Here is a 17,530-nt window from a genome sequence, read left to right as displayed (position 1 = left end):
TCAAAGATTAAAATAATACAGCACATACATTTACTTCATAGGGCTGAAGAAGATGCATTCAAAGGGTTTTATTATACAGACAAATTTGATTCATAAAATGTGAGAATACAACCAAGACTATGTATTTAAATACATTTGATAATTCAACATTTATTTGTATTAGTGACAACCACTACAAACCATAGTGCTTATTGTTTAGAAGACCCCCGTTGTTTTCCGTCACTTCTACAGTATACAGTGCTGAAACATTTGTCTGTGACAACAGAGGAACATCACGTTACTGCATATTCTTACATCGAATTATAGGGATAGAGTTCAATATGAATTCAGCATGCCATCTTACAATATATCAAACAGGTTCCTTTAACCATTCTAGAGGGAGTGTAAGTAACCAATGTCCCCCCCCGTCACTGCATACGAAGGCGAGATAAATAATGACATTGTTGTCCTTCGGAAGTGAATGACAAACAGTGCTACGCTGCGGCCTTCTGACTCCTCTCAATGGCCATTCGCTCCAGCCTCTCCGTGTAGAACCCGTTGAAGTCTAGCCTGTAGGGTGGAAACAGAGGGGTTGTTTGCGCTGGTAAGCTTTTTGGATTTTTTAAATGTTTTGAAATACATTTTGCACAACAGGTCCTGTGGCAAATGAAAGTCCGTGCACGAGCGGAAATTTCTTAGAGACGTCGCAACTGACATTTCATTTAGTGTCCCGGTCCTGTGGTAGGCTATTAACTCTTTCCTAAAAAACACTTCATTTTAAAATGCGTCTGAATTATTAACCAAATTAATAAATACGGCATCACAACTTTAAAAAGCAAGATCAATGGCATAAGGTTATAATGGGATTCAGGCAACAGCGTCAAACATAGAATTGAACTCTGCTGAAGGCTATTGCCAAAACAACTTCCTGAAATGTGTTAAGAGTGATCTCATCCAGTTTTTGCCAAATGATACTGATGAATTTGCTTCCATTCTTTACATGATTACTGCTGCTCGTCTAAAACAAAGTTCCTACTTCTGTGTAATACTGTCCAATTTATATGACTTGATCAAACTGGATTATCAAGGTGAAAATGTATACACTTCGTAAATAAAATGAGAGTTCAACAGTGACCAAGGCGCTGGGACTGTGCTAATATCAGCCTCGGGCGATCCAGGCAATGTTGAATACGTGCTGGACCGCGTGTCACACTGTAATCCCTCCCTACGGAAACGGGAGAGGCACCCGCCTGTAGATGATGTTGATCATGCTGTGCTCGCAGTCGTTGGTGCTGTACATGCTCAGCTTGTCCAGCAGCTCCAGAAGCAGGCTGCTGAAGTTGCTGTCGAACTTGCCGATGGTCCCCTCCAAGCCCGAGTCGGACTGAAGGGCGTCGGCATGCTCGGCTAAATACTGCGGACGAGGCAGAAAACACCAATCAGAACAGCGGGCCCTGGGGCCTCCGGGCAGCATCCCATCATGCACTCTGCTCCTGCTGAATGGCTTAAACTAAGTGGGTGTGGGCTTGGTTTGAAATACTTGGATGGGAGACCCGGAAAAACTAAGTTGCTGCTGAAAGTGGAATTGGTAGGCCAGTGGGGGGGCAATCTTCTCTCTGTTCGAACTACACCCATTGCCCCAGAGCAGAGATGGGGACATTGTGCTGTACAAATGTCTTTCAGATGAGATGTTAAACCGAGGTCCTCACTCACTGTGGACATTAAAGATCCCATGACACTCTTTTCAAAGAGTAGGGGGTTCCCCGGTGTCCTGGCTAAATTCCCAACCCGGCTCTTTTAACCTGCCACCTAATCATCCCCTGATGCAACTGGCAAAAATGGTTCTCTCTCTCCAGCTCACTGAGTGTGTGGTGAGCATTCTGGCACAAAATGGCAGCCATGCATAGTCCAGGTGGGTGCTACGCATTGGTAGTGGTAGAGGTGAGTTTTCCCCCCTCATCACTGTAAAGCGCTTTGAGTGTATTGAAAACCTATGTTAATGCAATGATCTATCTGATCTAGCACTCCCATTGAGGCAGAGGACGACCATGGTAATCCCCTCCTGTGGGAGCGGGAGGGACGCGTCACCTTGGAGGTGAGCCTCTTCTTCTGGGCCTCCTCGGTCCTCTCGTTCTGCGTGGGGGGCCCCTCCATGGTCCCATGCTCCAGGGAGAGACGCTTCATCTCACTGTCCACCTTCATGCTCTGGGTGAACCGCTGCAAGGCAAGCGTGGAGGGACGTTACACAATATACGTACTCATAAACGGCAAATTATCGCCTTTATCCAAAGCGCTGTACAATTTATGTTTCCCATTCACCCATTCGCACACTCTCACTGCAAAGGCGATTGGCTGCCATGCAAGCCACCAACCAGCTCGTCAGGCGCATTTGTGGATTAGTTGTCTTGCTCAGGGACACTGACACACCCAGAATGGGATTGACCCGGCAACCCTCTGACCGCCTGAGCCAATGTCGCCCCCGCATTTATTCACTGGTTCTTGATTCTTAACATTTATTGAAGCAGGTAACAGATTTAGGATCCATCCATCCATCCATTATCTGAACCCGCTTATCCTGATCAGGGTCGCAGGGGGCTGGAGCCTATCCCAGCATACATTGGGCGAAAGGCAGGAATACACCCTGGACAGGTCGCCAGTCTATCACAGGGCACACACACCATTCACTCACACACTCATACACTCATACCTACGGACAATTTAGACTCTCCAATCAGCCTAACGTGCATGTCTTTGGACTGTGGGAGGAAACCGGAGTACCCGGAGGAAACCCACGCAGACACGGGGAGAACATGCAAACTCCGCACAGAGAGGCCCCGGCCGACGGGGATTCGAACCCAGGACCTCCTTGCTGTGAGGCGGCAGTGCTACCCACTGCACCATCCGTGCCGCCCAGATTTAGGATATATACACATTTCTCATATACTGTATTAACCCTTATCTACTGTGGTAACAGGCTTGGGGCATAGGCATTTATTACTTATTCACCTTAATTTAGCCAGAATGGCCAACCTTAAAACTGAATTGACAGAATATTTGGGTGAGGATCTGGGGAACCAATGTGGTTGGGGTAGGCAAGAAACTGTGAAACTGAGTCATTACCTGGTAAGATATACAGAGCCAGTATAGTCATCCTTTTGACATTGGATTTGGGGTGTGGCTCAGACCTGACTAGTTCATCTGCAGGTAAGGAAGGCTGTGTCCCAGGTACACTGTTCTATGTCCTCGGCACGACTCCCTCACTCACCTGCATGCAGTTAGTGAACATGACGCACACGGACATGAGCTTGGAGAAGATCTTCAAGAGCTCCGGGTTGGTCAGCATACAGTCTTTCAGACAGTTGTCCAGGAAGCTGGTGTGATGGCAGAGGACGTCATCGATGTTCGACGCCTGGGAGAGACATTTCAACTCCGTCGTAATCACAGCTCTCTACTTGACAGTTCTGAGTTTGTCAAAATGTCTGTGCAAACATCTCTAAAGTCAGTTTAACCAATATAATAAATACACATTGGGCCAGTTTCTCAGCTACACATTAAGCCTTGTCCTTGACTAAATTCAATTTTGAGTGGAGATTCTCCATAGAAAACTCGAATTAGTTCAGGACTAAACTTAATCTGTGTCCGTGAAACTAGCAAATAATGTAACAAACTAACATTACTTAATACATCATATCTTAGAAACAACGCATTGATCATCTGCCGGGGCACTAGTCTCCAATACAAGTCTTATCAGTGAAGCGGTTTGGCTGGAAGAGCTGCTATTTTCACAGGATGCTGCTGAATAACACTGGGGAGGAGGATGCTGGAGGATAGAGGAAATCGTACAGCCACACCAAGTCTCTCACACTCACAGATTTCAGGTTATTCTCCATAATGTGCCAGGTGGGCTCCATGACCTCAAACATCATATAGTACTGGATGTTCTGGACAAAGTTGAGCATTCGCTGTCGCAGAGCAAACGCAGTAGCAAACCTAAAATAATAACAAAAATCACAACAATGACCATATTCACATAGCTCAATAAGAAGGCAGTACTCATGAGTCATCATTACTATACTAAGCTATGCTAGAACCTGGCAGGACTGACAGCAGCAGTATTCACAGTGACCGTTTTGGTTAATCTTTTGAACAGTCAAGGGTAACAGAGATGCTAAAGACCTGGGAAAATGAGCACAGTGGAACCTCCTACTCTCTGTCATAATAATCTCAATAGACTGCACAATCCTCTGAGGTACATGCTCTTGAGCAAAGCCCTTAGCCCCACATTGCTCCAGGGGGAATTGTCCCCTGCTTAGTCTAATCAACTGTAAGTTGTTTTGGATAAAATCATCAGATAAATAACAGATATTATGTGAAGCTGCTGGTAGTGTGGACCAGTGCCTGATAAGTGTTGATGTTCCTGTACACTCACCACTTTGCAGTGTGAAGAGAGTACTGCTTCACCGACTTGTTGCTGATCCACACGTTGCAGAGCAGTCTCTCCACGTGCTTGCAGTAAAAGATGTGCCTGAACAGCATCTGGTATCTGGTCAATGCTTTCCTGTGATTGGAGGGGGGAAAAAACAGTGGTGGTGATATTTATGCAGGCTTTGAATTATTTAACTTAGATGTACTGTGTGTCTACATATGAATTGAGAAGACTTTCTTATCCAGAGGGAATTAGAGTCCACAGCTTACATTTTATTATTACTATTGTTTTTATTTATTTATTTATTTTTGACATACAATGTATTTATATAGCTGGGTATTTGTAAGTACTGAGTCAAGGCTGCAATGGTAGTAGTCCTAACCATTATCTAGCACTGCCTACTGTTTATATCTCCCTTGTAGCTACCATTTTACTGATTTCATTTTTTTTAAGGGGGGGTTGGTTAAAAGTTTCTGAGATATGGATGAGAAGGTGTAAGACAATTGCGCTGTGTAAAAGCCAATCAGAAGCAAGAAAACAACTATGGCGTGACTGGAGAAAATGTAGCCGTACCCAGACAGAGGGAGTTGTGTGTGTGTGCTTGCTGTTCTGTGCCCTACTGATGATCACTGTTTGTTTTTTTGGTACTTGGATTCCATCTGATGGAATAAAGGCCTATTATTCAACACTTTACGACAAGACTCCCGATTTTATAAATTGGATTGTTTATTTATAATTGGACTGATAATTTGTTGGCCTGGGAACCCACAACAGAACTTCTTTCTGCTCTCCGTATACAGTACATCACATGCATGTTTGAGGCAGAAGGGAGCAGCACATGGAACAGACCTGTTGATAATGAGTGACAGCGGCCATTTGACGATGTAGTCGAAGGAGAAGGCCTCCAGGCCGCTGAGGCACACGTCGGTGGGGTCAGCGTTGATGATGGCCTTCTCCTGCTTGGTCTCTATGGCCAGGACGCGTAGAAGCTGGGTGATCACGTCATGCGGCATCAGGTCAATCTGGAGTCCAGGGAGAGAAGGAATCACTGTAAGTACAAACCTCCACATCCCTCCTATTACCTGTGTCAATCTGGAGTCCAGGGAGAGACAGAATCACTGTAAATACAAACCTCCACATGCCTCCTATTACATGTGTACATGCAGGTGAATAATAATAATAATAATAATAATAATAATAATAATAATAATTATAATAATAACAAAAGAAATCACTGCGTCTCAAGAATAAGGAAGGGCAAGTTCTTGCCATTATTCAGCAGAAACAAGTACTCCATTTTCCACAATGCAGTGATGAATTACGGAAATATTTTCATACATTCAGCAGAAAAACAGGACCTCCTGATTTCTGACCTTTCTATTGCTGTCTGCTCTTCTTCAGTAACAGACAGTGACTAAGCCTGCAGCTTACAGAGACCATGAGGAGAAAGCTGTACTCAAACCCATTTCCTCTTTTACCGTTTGTCCAATAGAAGACAAGTGGTGCCACCGTTTGGACAAATTCAAAAGTTATTTCAAACGATACCACAGACTGCCCTAAAAATTAAAAGCATTTGAACTTAAAACCACCGATTTTAAACCTTTTCGCTGAAGTTTTAGGTAGAACAAAAAGCCCAATTTAACAAGAGATTTATGTATGTGCACACACATACGTGCACACACGCGCACACACTCCCAACCTTTAGATCATCTTTAAACGGGTCTGTATTGGCAGTGCTCATCCTGAGAGCCAGCTCCAGTAGAGCCTCCAGTCTGGGAGCAATGATGTCATCCACAGGCTTTTTCAGCTCCTCCTCGGTCAGGTCCATGAAATGGACAAAGAAATCTCCCTTGTCCATTAGGAAGTAATGTTTAATTGACCTGCAAAGACCAGACAAGACACGCAATTTGGCATTGTGGGTAGTTAAGCATTTATAATTACTACATTAATACAATAGGCTAAATTAATTGCAGTTTGATCAATGCCTGGTCTTACTAGCAGCTTAGTAAAAGGGAGAGGAAGACATAATAGACTAGTGTGACTTGTATGAGAACAATCATCTAATACCTGCCATTTAACAACTCTACAAATTTGTTTCCAGTAAAGCCAAGACAGGCTTAAAACGTCCGTGGATTGGAAGTGGTATTTACAACAATGTCTACCATTAGTCATTTCTCAAACCTGTAGAAGAACAGGACCCCCATACTGTATCAATGCAGGCATTCTGAGGGTAAAAATGGGGAATGTTCAATGGTTCACCTCAACCGGGTCACCAACTCTTTCTCTTCCATCAAGAAGTCGAGGAGAACTTTGCTGGCGTAGTTATAGGCTTTCTCGATCTGCTCCACGTAAGCTCTCTCCTTCAGTGTGTACAGAACCTCCTTGGCATCTGGGCACGTGACATCACGACCACACTCTCGGACCACATTCAGATACTTCCCTGAAGAGAAACACGCAATGACACAGAACATACGTTTAAATGATCCGAAAAACCGTTGAAGGTGATTGAGTGAAGCCAAGGTGGTTAACCAATGAAGAAAAAAAGTATACAGTATGACTTAAAGGTATGGTTGTATTAAAAATATGCAATGCTGTAATAGCCTCCATGGCCTGAATGGTCCGTTATCATCTGAGTCTTATGCTCTTATAGGAAACAGGAAGAACTGCCAGTCCTACCAGTGCTGAGTATTTTGTCAGCCATTTTCTGGAGGAAGGATGGTATTCTGTGCTGCACAATTGTGTAGCGCTGGTCCCAGTACTTGTCATTGTAATCCTCCTGAATCTTCTCTTTCTGGAGCTCGTGTTCTTCCACCATGAATTCACTACCAAAGCAGTCAGACGAAACAGCATCATCAGCAACGATGACACAAAATGAGGTTACTCTTAATAAGCTAAAAATAAGCTAAAAATCCATTAGGATCCATCATGACCCAAGAGTGAAGCCCATACTCTCATACGCCACCAACAGGTCAAACAGATAGCGCACCCTGCACATTAAAAGGCTACCTGTATGGGTCCTTAATGATGCCTCTGTAAATCCACTTCTCCAGGATCTCAAAGTAGGGCACACTCGCTGCTTTGGTGAGGTAGAGGCACAGCTCCTGGGCCTGACTGTCTCCAGTGTAGTTGAACGTTCGATCGTGGAGGAGACTTAACGTGGATCCACCCATGCAGTCGCCCTTCTCAACGGAGATGGCTAAAGAAATGGCAATAGAACTTAAGTAAACAGAAATGGTGATGTCTGCAGTACTTCCAGGAAAATACTATTATTACAGCATACAAAGAAGGTGCCAAGTCCATGGAAGTGAACATAAAACTGTTTAATAAACTCAAGGACAGTACTCTTGCCATGAGAGATTTATTAAATCATCAGAAAATGTTCCCTTGATTTAATAAACATCTCCTGAATAGAGTGCGGTCCTCAGGTTTATTCAACAAATAACAATATAATGTCATATCTGTATGAGATCCAATATCGTTGCGTAAAGTAATAGTATGATCTTGAATAGTCCATATGACTCGTATATTCTAAAAACAAAAGGAAATCTTTGCACCAAACACTAGGGCTTTAAACTGCCTATATCACCCACCTATATAGAAGGGCAGCCTATAGCCTAGTGGCTAAGGTGCTTGACAGGACCCAGAAGGGTTCAAGCCCCAGTCTAGCCACAATAAGATCAGTGTAGCTGTTGGGCATTTGAGCAAGGCCTTTAACCTCACATTGCTCCAGGGGGGATTGGGGGCTCCTGCTTAGTCTAATCAACTGTAAGTTGCTTTGGATAAAAGTCTCAGCTCAACTGCAATGTACTGTAATAATAACTAATGTACTGTAATGTACTGTAATAATAACTAATGTACTGTAATGTACTGTAATAATAACTAATGTACTGTAATAATAACTGTAATGGGCGTAAGTACAGCAAGCTCACCAATGGAGGCCAGGGTCTCCATAGTTCTCATGGTGGGCTGGATGTAGAACCACAGCTTCTGGAGGGAGAGAGTGCCCTGGCAGTGTATGTGCTCCAGCTGGGTGAAGAGGATCAGGTACTCCTTTATCAGGGTCCGCATCGCTGCGGTCAGGGCGTGGTTTACCTGACCGTACTCAAAAGAGGACTTCTCCTCTATGAACCTGCGCACAAACATACCGGTCAAGCCAATTAGCACCTCGCCGTCGATATAGCACGTGTGCAGTAACATCACTCAGCCATTTCCACATTAAACAATGCAGAAAATGTTTTACAGGTCTGCCAATTATAGAATTTAGAAAATAACAACTCAAGTTTTTGCTTATTTAGACTGGAAATATAATCTGGTCCTCAAAGACAACAGCACTACACGATTACAAATGCCTCCCATTTAGCTACCAATGCCTGCAGTACTGATTATTCACCAACAACAGAGGCCACAGAAAACATAGATAGACACTGCTGGACCTCAGCTAACATCGCTGTCTATTAAAAACAGCACTCAGCCAAGATTCAGTGCATAAAGCAGGGCTGCCCAGCCCTGTTCTTGGAGATTGAATGTCATCTAGGTTCTAATTTCAACCCTATCTTGGCACACCCGATTCTACTAATTAGCAGATCAATGAACAGGTAGGTATATCACGAAGCAAACCCAGAACAGACAGTTTTGGAAGGGCTCTGGGTTTTACTCAGTATCCAGCTAACACCGTAATTCTGCTTCATAATATACCCCCCTAGTTCTCTAGCTGTTGAATGAGGTGTGATTTGTTAGGCTTGGAGTGAAAACATACAGGATGGTAGATCTCCAGGAAAAAGGTTGGGCAGCCCTGCCTGAAAAGGACGTTGGCCTACCGGATGATTGTGGAGTAACAGGCTGCGACTGGTAGGATCTTCTGAACCAGCTCTTTCACAGATAGGTCCAGAGAAGGGTCAACCACGAACGAGCGGCTCTGCCTGCCCAGGACCGGCTGGGCGGTGATGTCCCGACCATCCACACCAATCAGCACGTACAGCAGGTCGTCCACCAATGCCTGCTCCTGTGCCGGCAATGGCAAGGTACCTAACAACAAGCAGGGGAGTTAGGGACCTGACAACAAGCACGGGTGTTAGGGACCTGACAACAAGCACGGGTGTTAGGGACCTGACAACAAGCACGGGTGTTAGGGACCTGAAAACAAGCACGGGAGTTAGGGACCTAACAACAAGCACGGGAGTTAGGGACCTAACAACAAGCACGGGAGTTAGGGACCTAACAACAAGCACGGGTGTTAGGGACCTGACAACAAGCACGGGTGTTAGGGACCTGACAACAAGCATGGGTGTTAGGGACCTAACAACAAACACGGGTGTTAGAGACCAACAACAAGCAATTATTTTTCCCTGTTCTGTGACCTCACTGGTCAATCATCAAATGCGGCAGCATGGTTTTCTGATGACATCACATGGTTCCGGAAGGCAGGAGTACTTACCGACAGGCACGGTCGGCTCCACCGCGGAGGAGGAACCGCTAACAACGAAATCTCCGATGAGCGCCGGCCTCTCGTACACCCAGTTGGGGAAGACGGGGTTGGGCTGCGTGGGGTTCTTCTTGTTGTGCCTGTCCCTCAGCATCTTCCGCGTGACTTCGGCAGACTGCAAGAGACACGGGGGATGTGCTTCACACTCTCACTCTGCAAACGGGCACACGTGTCTAATTCAGATCAATTCCTCAGACTGAATCAAGAAGACTTTATGAAGAATTTAGCGCCAGAAGAGTTGGAAAGAAGGACAAGAGAAATATAATGATCCTGGCTGAAGAATACCTGCTGAACGTTGGAGCTGGCTGTGACGTTGCCGAGTTTCTTGCGAAGTTCTTCCAGCTCCTGCATGGACATCTTGGTGGTGGTTGGAGGAATACTGAAGCTGGCACTGCTACTGGAGGTAGCATTAGCAGACATTTCTGACCTTTCCTTGGCATTCTGCTGCAGACATTGGAGGGTCTGGGCAAAAAGCATCACAACAAAACACAAGTAAACACAGGGAAGGGCAGTATTACCTCTGACAGACACATTTAACAGACTCTGGATGCATATACAAACACATTCACAGCAATGTCAATCAAATCAGCTTACTCTGCAATATTTAAAAAATCACCTCTTTATCCTCTGTGAGCTTTGACAGAAGATAGACCAGGGGATCAAGGTTGCGCACATTCTTTGATTTTAGTTCGTCGTATTTCCTCAGAAAGTCCTCGGGAGTTTTTGAGTACTCAGCGATTTTCACCTGTTAACAATAAAAAAATTAAATTACTATTTAAGTACCATGTACTAGAGGACGAGGGAAAGCCAAATGTCACAAGGATAACACTGCAAATATTTAGCAGCATAATAATGTCAATCAAGTCAATGGTATTTTTGCAAGGACCGCAGAACATAAAGCATTACACTAGATGCACCCTATTTTAAATGACCTTTTCTAATTTACCTTGGCACTGTGCGCAGACACGGTGGTCGTGACGTAAGGAGTTCTGTTCTTCTGCAGCAAATCAATATATACTTCAGCTCCATCGCCTCCTCGAACATGAAGTAAACTGAGCAATTCATTTACATCGTGATGTATCCGAAACTCACTCATGGTTTTCTCTCCACTGTGGATATAAGAACGACATTATTATTACTATTATCATTATTATTAATATTAATATTCTAAGAAGTAGTAGTATCAATATCAGTAGTAGTAGTAGCAGTAGTATTGTTGTAAATCAAATGATTCAGTCTGGTAAATAACACCTGAGGGGAAAGTTGATTCGCACTAACGAACAGGACATACTGATAACATGAATAGATATACTGATATCTAGCAAGCTTAGCAAAATAACATTAAACACAGATGTATGACTTGCTTGACAGGGAAGTGATAAGCTAGCAACATCGATGCCGACCATCGCTCGTTAGCTGATCACAGCGTTCAGAAACCCACAACACGATGTAAGCACGCTAAATAACAGCAAAATAACGAACGCTTCACATGAAAATCTTGCAAAGCAAACATCGTTTAACAAGTGACGTTAGCACAATTGCATCGACCAAGTTAGCTAACTACTGTAATGTGTTAGATAGCACGGATAGCAAAGTTGTGGCATCGAAGATTAGCTTGTTACCTACCAAATAATTAAACCAGCTCTACATAAAATAGAATAATTTAATGAACCGGAATGCTAGTAATGTATTAGGACTAGCAACATTATATATTCAATCTGCTTCCACAAGCCGAAGACTGCACACATTAACATTACCTCCCGCCCCGTTTCCAGCGCGAACATTAAACAAAACGTTATTGTCCGTACATGTTAAACTTCCGTCAATATACGGAAACGTGGCGCAAGTACTAAGGGTTCCACGTTTGAGGACTTTGAAATTGCATGCAGAAGAGCTAGGAAAAAAACGTCACGGAATTCACTCAGGACATTGAAAGAAGATTCCAATTCTCCGTGTAAGGTTATGACAGAGCACATAGGATATTGCAGTTGGCAGAAGTGCAAGTGATGAATTTAAATATACCTTGAGTAAACTTGTAGCCTTACTGCATTGTCGGCGTAAATCAGTTACTTGGCAAACTTCGGCAGTTATCAATATCACTGCAATGTATTGATGTTACTTAAAAATAATAATAAACCATGTTGGACCATGTTAACAATATACGATATATGGCAATGAACAAAACCCTAACATGTATAATATGTTATTTCCCTCTGCTGACATCTAGTGGCAAAAAGAAAAATATCGGTATATTGCCAAATATTCAATTAATGTTCTTGGCAACTTAACGCAGACCTCAGCTCTTTTTTTCCCTTCCGAAATAAAATCGTATAATTGGAAGCAAATGTCACAGTAACCAGATAAAGGGGGTAAATGACGGTATCGCAAGTAAAAATTCACGTCATTAATGCGCGTTTGTTTCTCTGCGGGCCTTGTGTGGAGCATTGTGGTTGAATCCATTTACATGTTTTTCTGCTTATAATGCAGAGTTGAATGTGGGTGGACGGAAAGAGGTTTGTTCGCTTTATTTGATCATTTAATAATTTCATAATTAATTCATTAATTGCTTTTAAAAGAGATAAAGAAATGCGTAATCTCCAGCAAACATCTGCACTTGCAGGTAGTCAAAGGAAACACTATACTTTCCGTATTTATTTATTGATTAGCCGTCGAGTGCTTGCACCACTATGAATCAGCTTTACATTAATACAATGAAACAGGTGAGTGTTTAGCAGTAAGTTGATATTTAGTTTCTTGCTACTTTATATGTTGTGCAGCGAGAGCATATACAGAACAGGACACCATTGACCCCTCCGCAACCCGACACAAGTAATTTACTTTATTAATATTTTTCCAATGTGACATCTTCAGTGTGTTTTGTTCAGAGATATTGAGTGTTTCAGAATAATAGGTAAGAGGTTTTATATCCATGTAAACGCAAGCAACTTTCATTTAAATGCTTTTTATATTTGGACGAAAAAGAATAGATCATCCAAAATAAATCATCCAAAAAAAGAACATGCCATGTTTAGACAAATGTAGTGCTCAAATGTATTTCATCTCTCCAGTCATTTTTTGAGTTAAAAATGACTGTATTGTCATTGTAAAATAACAACAGATGGTGGCGCTCAAGTATTATTGGCGATGCTGGAAACACAGAATTCCTAATAACTTTGATGAAATAATCGTGTTAAAATATCCAGTATTACTGGACTTATGTAAGTGATGGTGCTTAATGAATCTGACCATTTTTTTTAAATGACTCATTTGAAATTAAAATGTAATATGGTCTAATAAGCAGACATAGTATCATGGAGTGTTGTGAATTTCAGCAGTATGGGAAAAACGGTGAAGACAGTGTTATGTGTCTTTTCCTCACCTTGAATACTCCCAAGTGTGGTTAAAATATGTGTAATAACCTGTTTGTTGTGTTTCTTTTGTTACTTTACCCTTTGGTTAAAGGGGTATAATGTATAATGATGTGCATTTTCACATTTATGCTGGACTTTTGTAACGTATGTGTTTTCACTCTGAGTAGTTGATATTTTTCTTTTGAAATAAATGATGTGGACTTGTCAGGGTTTTGCTCCCACACGATATAAATCATTTTGAAGAACTGCAACATTAAATCATTTTGATGAAAATGTAAAGCTTTTATTGAATATTTTATACATAAGGCAGGTCTCTAACTTATCTGTACAATTAACATATATACATGTACATAGTACACATAACACAGACAGTATTTATAAATATCAACAATCCTGTTTATTTTTATCAACTTGCAAAAGTACATCAGCGATAGTCAAAATTTCCTATTTACAATAGAACAATATGTTTTACACAAAGAATATAAAACCAATATTAATCGTTCATAATGCATCTGAACTTACAGTACTTTTCTCTCCAGAGCTCAGTTTGGATGTTAGAAATATGTCCATTTACAGAAACCCAAAAGCACCCACCATACAAAAAAACATTGAAACGCATTAAGTGTAGGCCTACTATTTGTTTTATGTGTTTATTTGCTAGTAACATGTCCGGGTTTTAAAATAGGCCACGCAAATAGAAATAAGCGGGAAGGCACAATCATTTACACAATTTGCAACGTTTGGACGAACAAATGGGGCTTTATAAACTTTAGAAAACAGAAAAAATAGCCCTTATGTATTTTTAGATAAAAATATTGGACTTCATATAAATCGCGCATATTAACATACCAAGATGTTCTTAAAAATAAATTTCAAATGTTTTGCCAAATAGAAAGAATTGATACTCTAAAAATCTTTGCTCAAAGCTGATAAATATTTGGTTTCTGAAAGTACAAATTCAAAGCAAGATATGCTCTTGTACGAAAAGAATACATTTATACACGGTTGTCTTTGTGGCAATTTGCTAAAAAACTACAACTGACTTGTCGACTGGGCCAAATGCGGGACATTTTTTTCCTGCATCTTAGTACCACATTTACTTCCAAAACAAATAACGTCGCAGTCAAACGGTAATGACACTCTTGTACCCTCTTAATAAAAGCATTAGACTGGTGCTGAAATGGAAAAGAGGCACAAAGGCATTTGTCTAAATAATAAAAAGTAAAGTCATTAATCCTAAAGCAATTGCAAAAAGGGAACATTCCAAAGTTACATTTTTTGAAAACCCACTGAGCATATTAGTGTGCTTGATAAATCATTTTGTTGAAAAATATCTTCACTGTGTTGATGAGTGACAATTTTTACGAATCGAGAAACCATATTGACAGGTGATGACACACAGTATCACTGCGCTTAAGGGGCTGAGATGAGACCATATACAAGACTCTATATTGAATTTTCTCTATTGTGCTTCACTTATTTAAGACAAATAATACATTCCATAGGTGACAGGTCCACCGAAGAGTCCAGGAACCGGTAAGGTAGGCCTCGGGAAGGCGTTTGAAGGTCCATATAACGATGGAGATCCCATGTGCGCTCCCAACGGGAAAGGGAAAGCAAAAGCAGGTAGGAGCGGCTTTGTTGCAAGTTTGAATTTTTCCAGTTCGGCTTCTTGTAGCCTTTTGGCTTTGGCCCTTCTGTTTTGGAACCAAATTTTGACCTGTGTCTCTGTAAGATTTAGAGAATTGGAAAATTCCGCCCTCTCGGCAATAGACAAGTACTGTTTCTGACGAAACTTTCTCTCCAGGGCAAGCAACTGCGAAGTAGTGAAAGGCGTACGAGGTTTTCTGTTGTTCTTGTGTTTCCGAAGTGGACATGGAGGTGGGCTGGAATTTCCTGTTGAAAGGTAAGAAATTATTCATTAATACATTGTCCAGGCCTATGACACGTGTTTCACTTCAAAATGAGCAACAAAAGCCGATGAGGTGCAGTGCTTTCAGTTACTTTAAGTTATGCACACACCAAACTTAGCTTATTTTGGATGTTGGAGCAGTTATCATAAAAAAATAACAAAAATAATCAAAAGCAACACACGCTAACATCTTGCATGACGTACAAATCCAAACTTGATAAACTATGCACATTTAAGTTGAAACCTCCATTTCAAGTAGATGTCGTGATTGCAGTTCTCTGTTTATGTTTTGACAGTCTAGTCTGCTGATATTGGCGGGTGTGTTAACGATCTATCCTCAGATTGTAATAAAACTATTTTTCCGTGTACGTTATAAGAAAAAGTAACATACATTTAAAGCACTAAATTAAATTAAAATAATTACTTTGAATTATTAGCCAATGTTTTTAGGTCTTGGTAAAAAAAAAAAAGACAGTCTACAAAAGAAGACTGCATGACCTTGTGCACTCTCAGGAGTAAAGCTACAGTGCATGTATATACATTTATGTTTTCTAAGGAGCACATTTACCTTGAGCGGTACAATGGTGTTTGAGTAGCCTACTAATAAGTACATTTTAGAAAGAAGAAAGATAGACTACACATGTATTACTAAAACCATGAGTAGGAGTTCAATGCTATATACCACACAGAGTACCACCCCAATGACAAACTTTTAGTACCTTTTTTTCTGAGAGTGTATGCTCCTCACCATATGTCAAAATGTGATCACTTGCCCCCGCAACAAAATAATATATTATTATTATTATTATTATTATTATTATTATTATTATTATTATTACTATTATTATTACTGACATTTTGCGCCAACTTTATGTGGCAACACTGAACTGCGACTTTATCAATTATACGGGCCGGAAAAAATAAAAAATAATATTACAAAATAAAATTATAACCGTCTTACTTGTCGGAGTGGCGAACGATGAAGTCTGAAACCAAGTGCTCTGGTCGCTATCGTGAAGTTCTTCGCCCTCATTCTTCGGGCAGTCGGATACATTTGGAATGCTGTCCGGGGAAAGGTTATGCTCTGCGTAAATTGTCCTTGGAGAATGTTGCCTCGGCTGTTCTGCCACAGGCTTGGGTGGAACCACACCTAGTTCAGAGGAAGAATATTGAGTCCGACATGTCGATCTGTTTGAAATGAGTGATTCGACGCTGAAAGGGAGACTAAAAGACTTGCACTTAAATCCTTTAGCAGCGCTCTTGTCCTTTGAGCGAATGTCTTCTTTCTCCGCGTCATCCTTCTCGTTCAATTTTATCTCTTGGGAGAGAGACCCCTGGATGGAATTCATGATATGAGAGTATGGGGCCATGCACCGCTGGATGGATAGCTTGACAATCCCAAACCGCGCGTCCAAGCTTGATACAGTTCAGAGGACCGCGACGCTGTCTGTCAAATGTTCACTACTTTACATGTAGTTTGCTTTCAGCTATAAAAGGTCTGCAAGTTTTCTCTCATCTCACCGCCCTCCAATCGGCTTGTTGCCTTCTCCACGTGACGTTGCCGTCTCTCACTTTGATTGGCCAACTGGCCTCTAAAGACATCAAGAAGGATTTTGAAAGAAATGAGTAGTTAATCATAGATGCCTTGCTGGGAAGGTTTATTGATAGCTCACGGGCTCTGGTCTCCTTGGTGTACCGAGCCACCAGAGCAATTTTAGTGCAATTAACCAGTGGGACAGCTTCTAGAAAGACTCTCTTTACTCATTAGTACACCACTTATTGAAACCATACAGAGACAACCAACCCTTTGGCCTTTAGAAAGAATAAAACAAAATCTATTCACATTATTCAATTGTTAACAACTTAACTTAAGCAAAGTAGCCTATATAAAAGTTTATATTGACAAAATGGCCAGCCATTATGAAATGTACATTACAGCCAATGATCATTTTTATTTATTTTAATACATAACAGCAAATGCGCACAATGCTTTAGTTAAATTAGTAACAAAGTATTTACCTGCCCAGTGACTTTATCTTATAGGCTACGAAGCATACATGATGACTGTTCGTAACACGACATTACAGCAATTTAAACCGTGCCTTGCGCCTTCAAGGTTGCAAAAGCCTCAGCTGCAAAGCAACAGGTAATTGTTCACTATAAGTCAAAGCATTTAATAAGGCAGACGAGTTATGTTTTGAAAGGCGCCAGGCGCGGCAGGATCAAAAAGGAAGCTACCTCAGGGAGAAAAGGCAACAGTTAGCTCCACTTAACCAATTGTCCTCGAAAAAAAAATTAATAGTCTGGTGTATAGCTAGAAGGGCAACATTTCTCACAGACTTCAAACATTGTTAACCGTT

General features: G+C 41.6%; 2 protein-coding genes across 3 annotated transcripts; both read right to left on the bottom strand.

Moving 5' to 3' along the window:
- Positions 1-53: 53 nt before the first annotated feature.
- On the bottom strand, positions 54-11,759 carry tubgcp2 (tubulin gamma complex component 2). Of its 2 annotated transcripts, none has more exons than XM_061231400.1 (18): positions 11,645-11,759; positions 10,834-10,996; positions 10,504-10,632; positions 10,173-10,349; positions 9,840-10,002; positions 9,223-9,430; positions 8,335-8,534; positions 7,412-7,601; positions 7,082-7,227; positions 6,665-6,845; positions 6,105-6,285; positions 5,255-5,427; positions 4,409-4,537; positions 3,849-3,969; positions 3,245-3,388; positions 2,068-2,196; positions 1,230-1,393; positions 54-549 (listed from the first exon to the last, which is right to left on the bottom strand). In XM_061231400.1, exons 2-18 carry the CDS (start codon positions 10,981-10,983, stop codon positions 474-476), a joined length of 2,661 nt encoding a protein of 886 aa, XP_061087384.1. In that variant the 5' UTR covers positions 10,984-10,996; positions 11,645-11,759; the 3' UTR covers positions 54-473. The 2 variants fall into 2 exon arrangements, with proteins under 2 accessions (XP_061087384.1, XP_061087383.1); XM_061231399.1 differs by having other exon boundaries at positions 11,514-11,652.
- A 1,811-nt stretch (positions 11,760-13,570) lies between these two features.
- On the bottom strand, positions 13,571-16,540 carry LOC133122525 (homeobox protein MSH-C-like). Its single transcript, XM_061232536.1, has 2 exons — positions 16,132-16,540; positions 13,571-15,154 (listed from the first exon to the last, which is right to left on the bottom strand). The coding sequence occupies exons 1-2, from the start codon at positions 16,538-16,540 to the stop codon at positions 14,739-14,741; spliced, it is 825 nt and encodes a 274-aa protein (XP_061088520.1). The 3' UTR covers positions 13,571-14,738.
- Positions 16,541-17,530: the final 990 nt, after the last annotated feature.

This window comes from Conger conger, chromosome 2 (genome assembly GCF_963514075.1).
Source record: "Conger conger chromosome 2, fConCon1.1, whole genome shotgun sequence".
Classification (NCBI taxonomy): Eukaryota; Metazoa; Chordata; class Actinopteri; order Anguilliformes; family Congridae; genus Conger; species Conger conger.
Note: the sequence above shows the minus strand (reverse complement) of the source record. Positions and strands in the feature narration are given on the sequence as shown.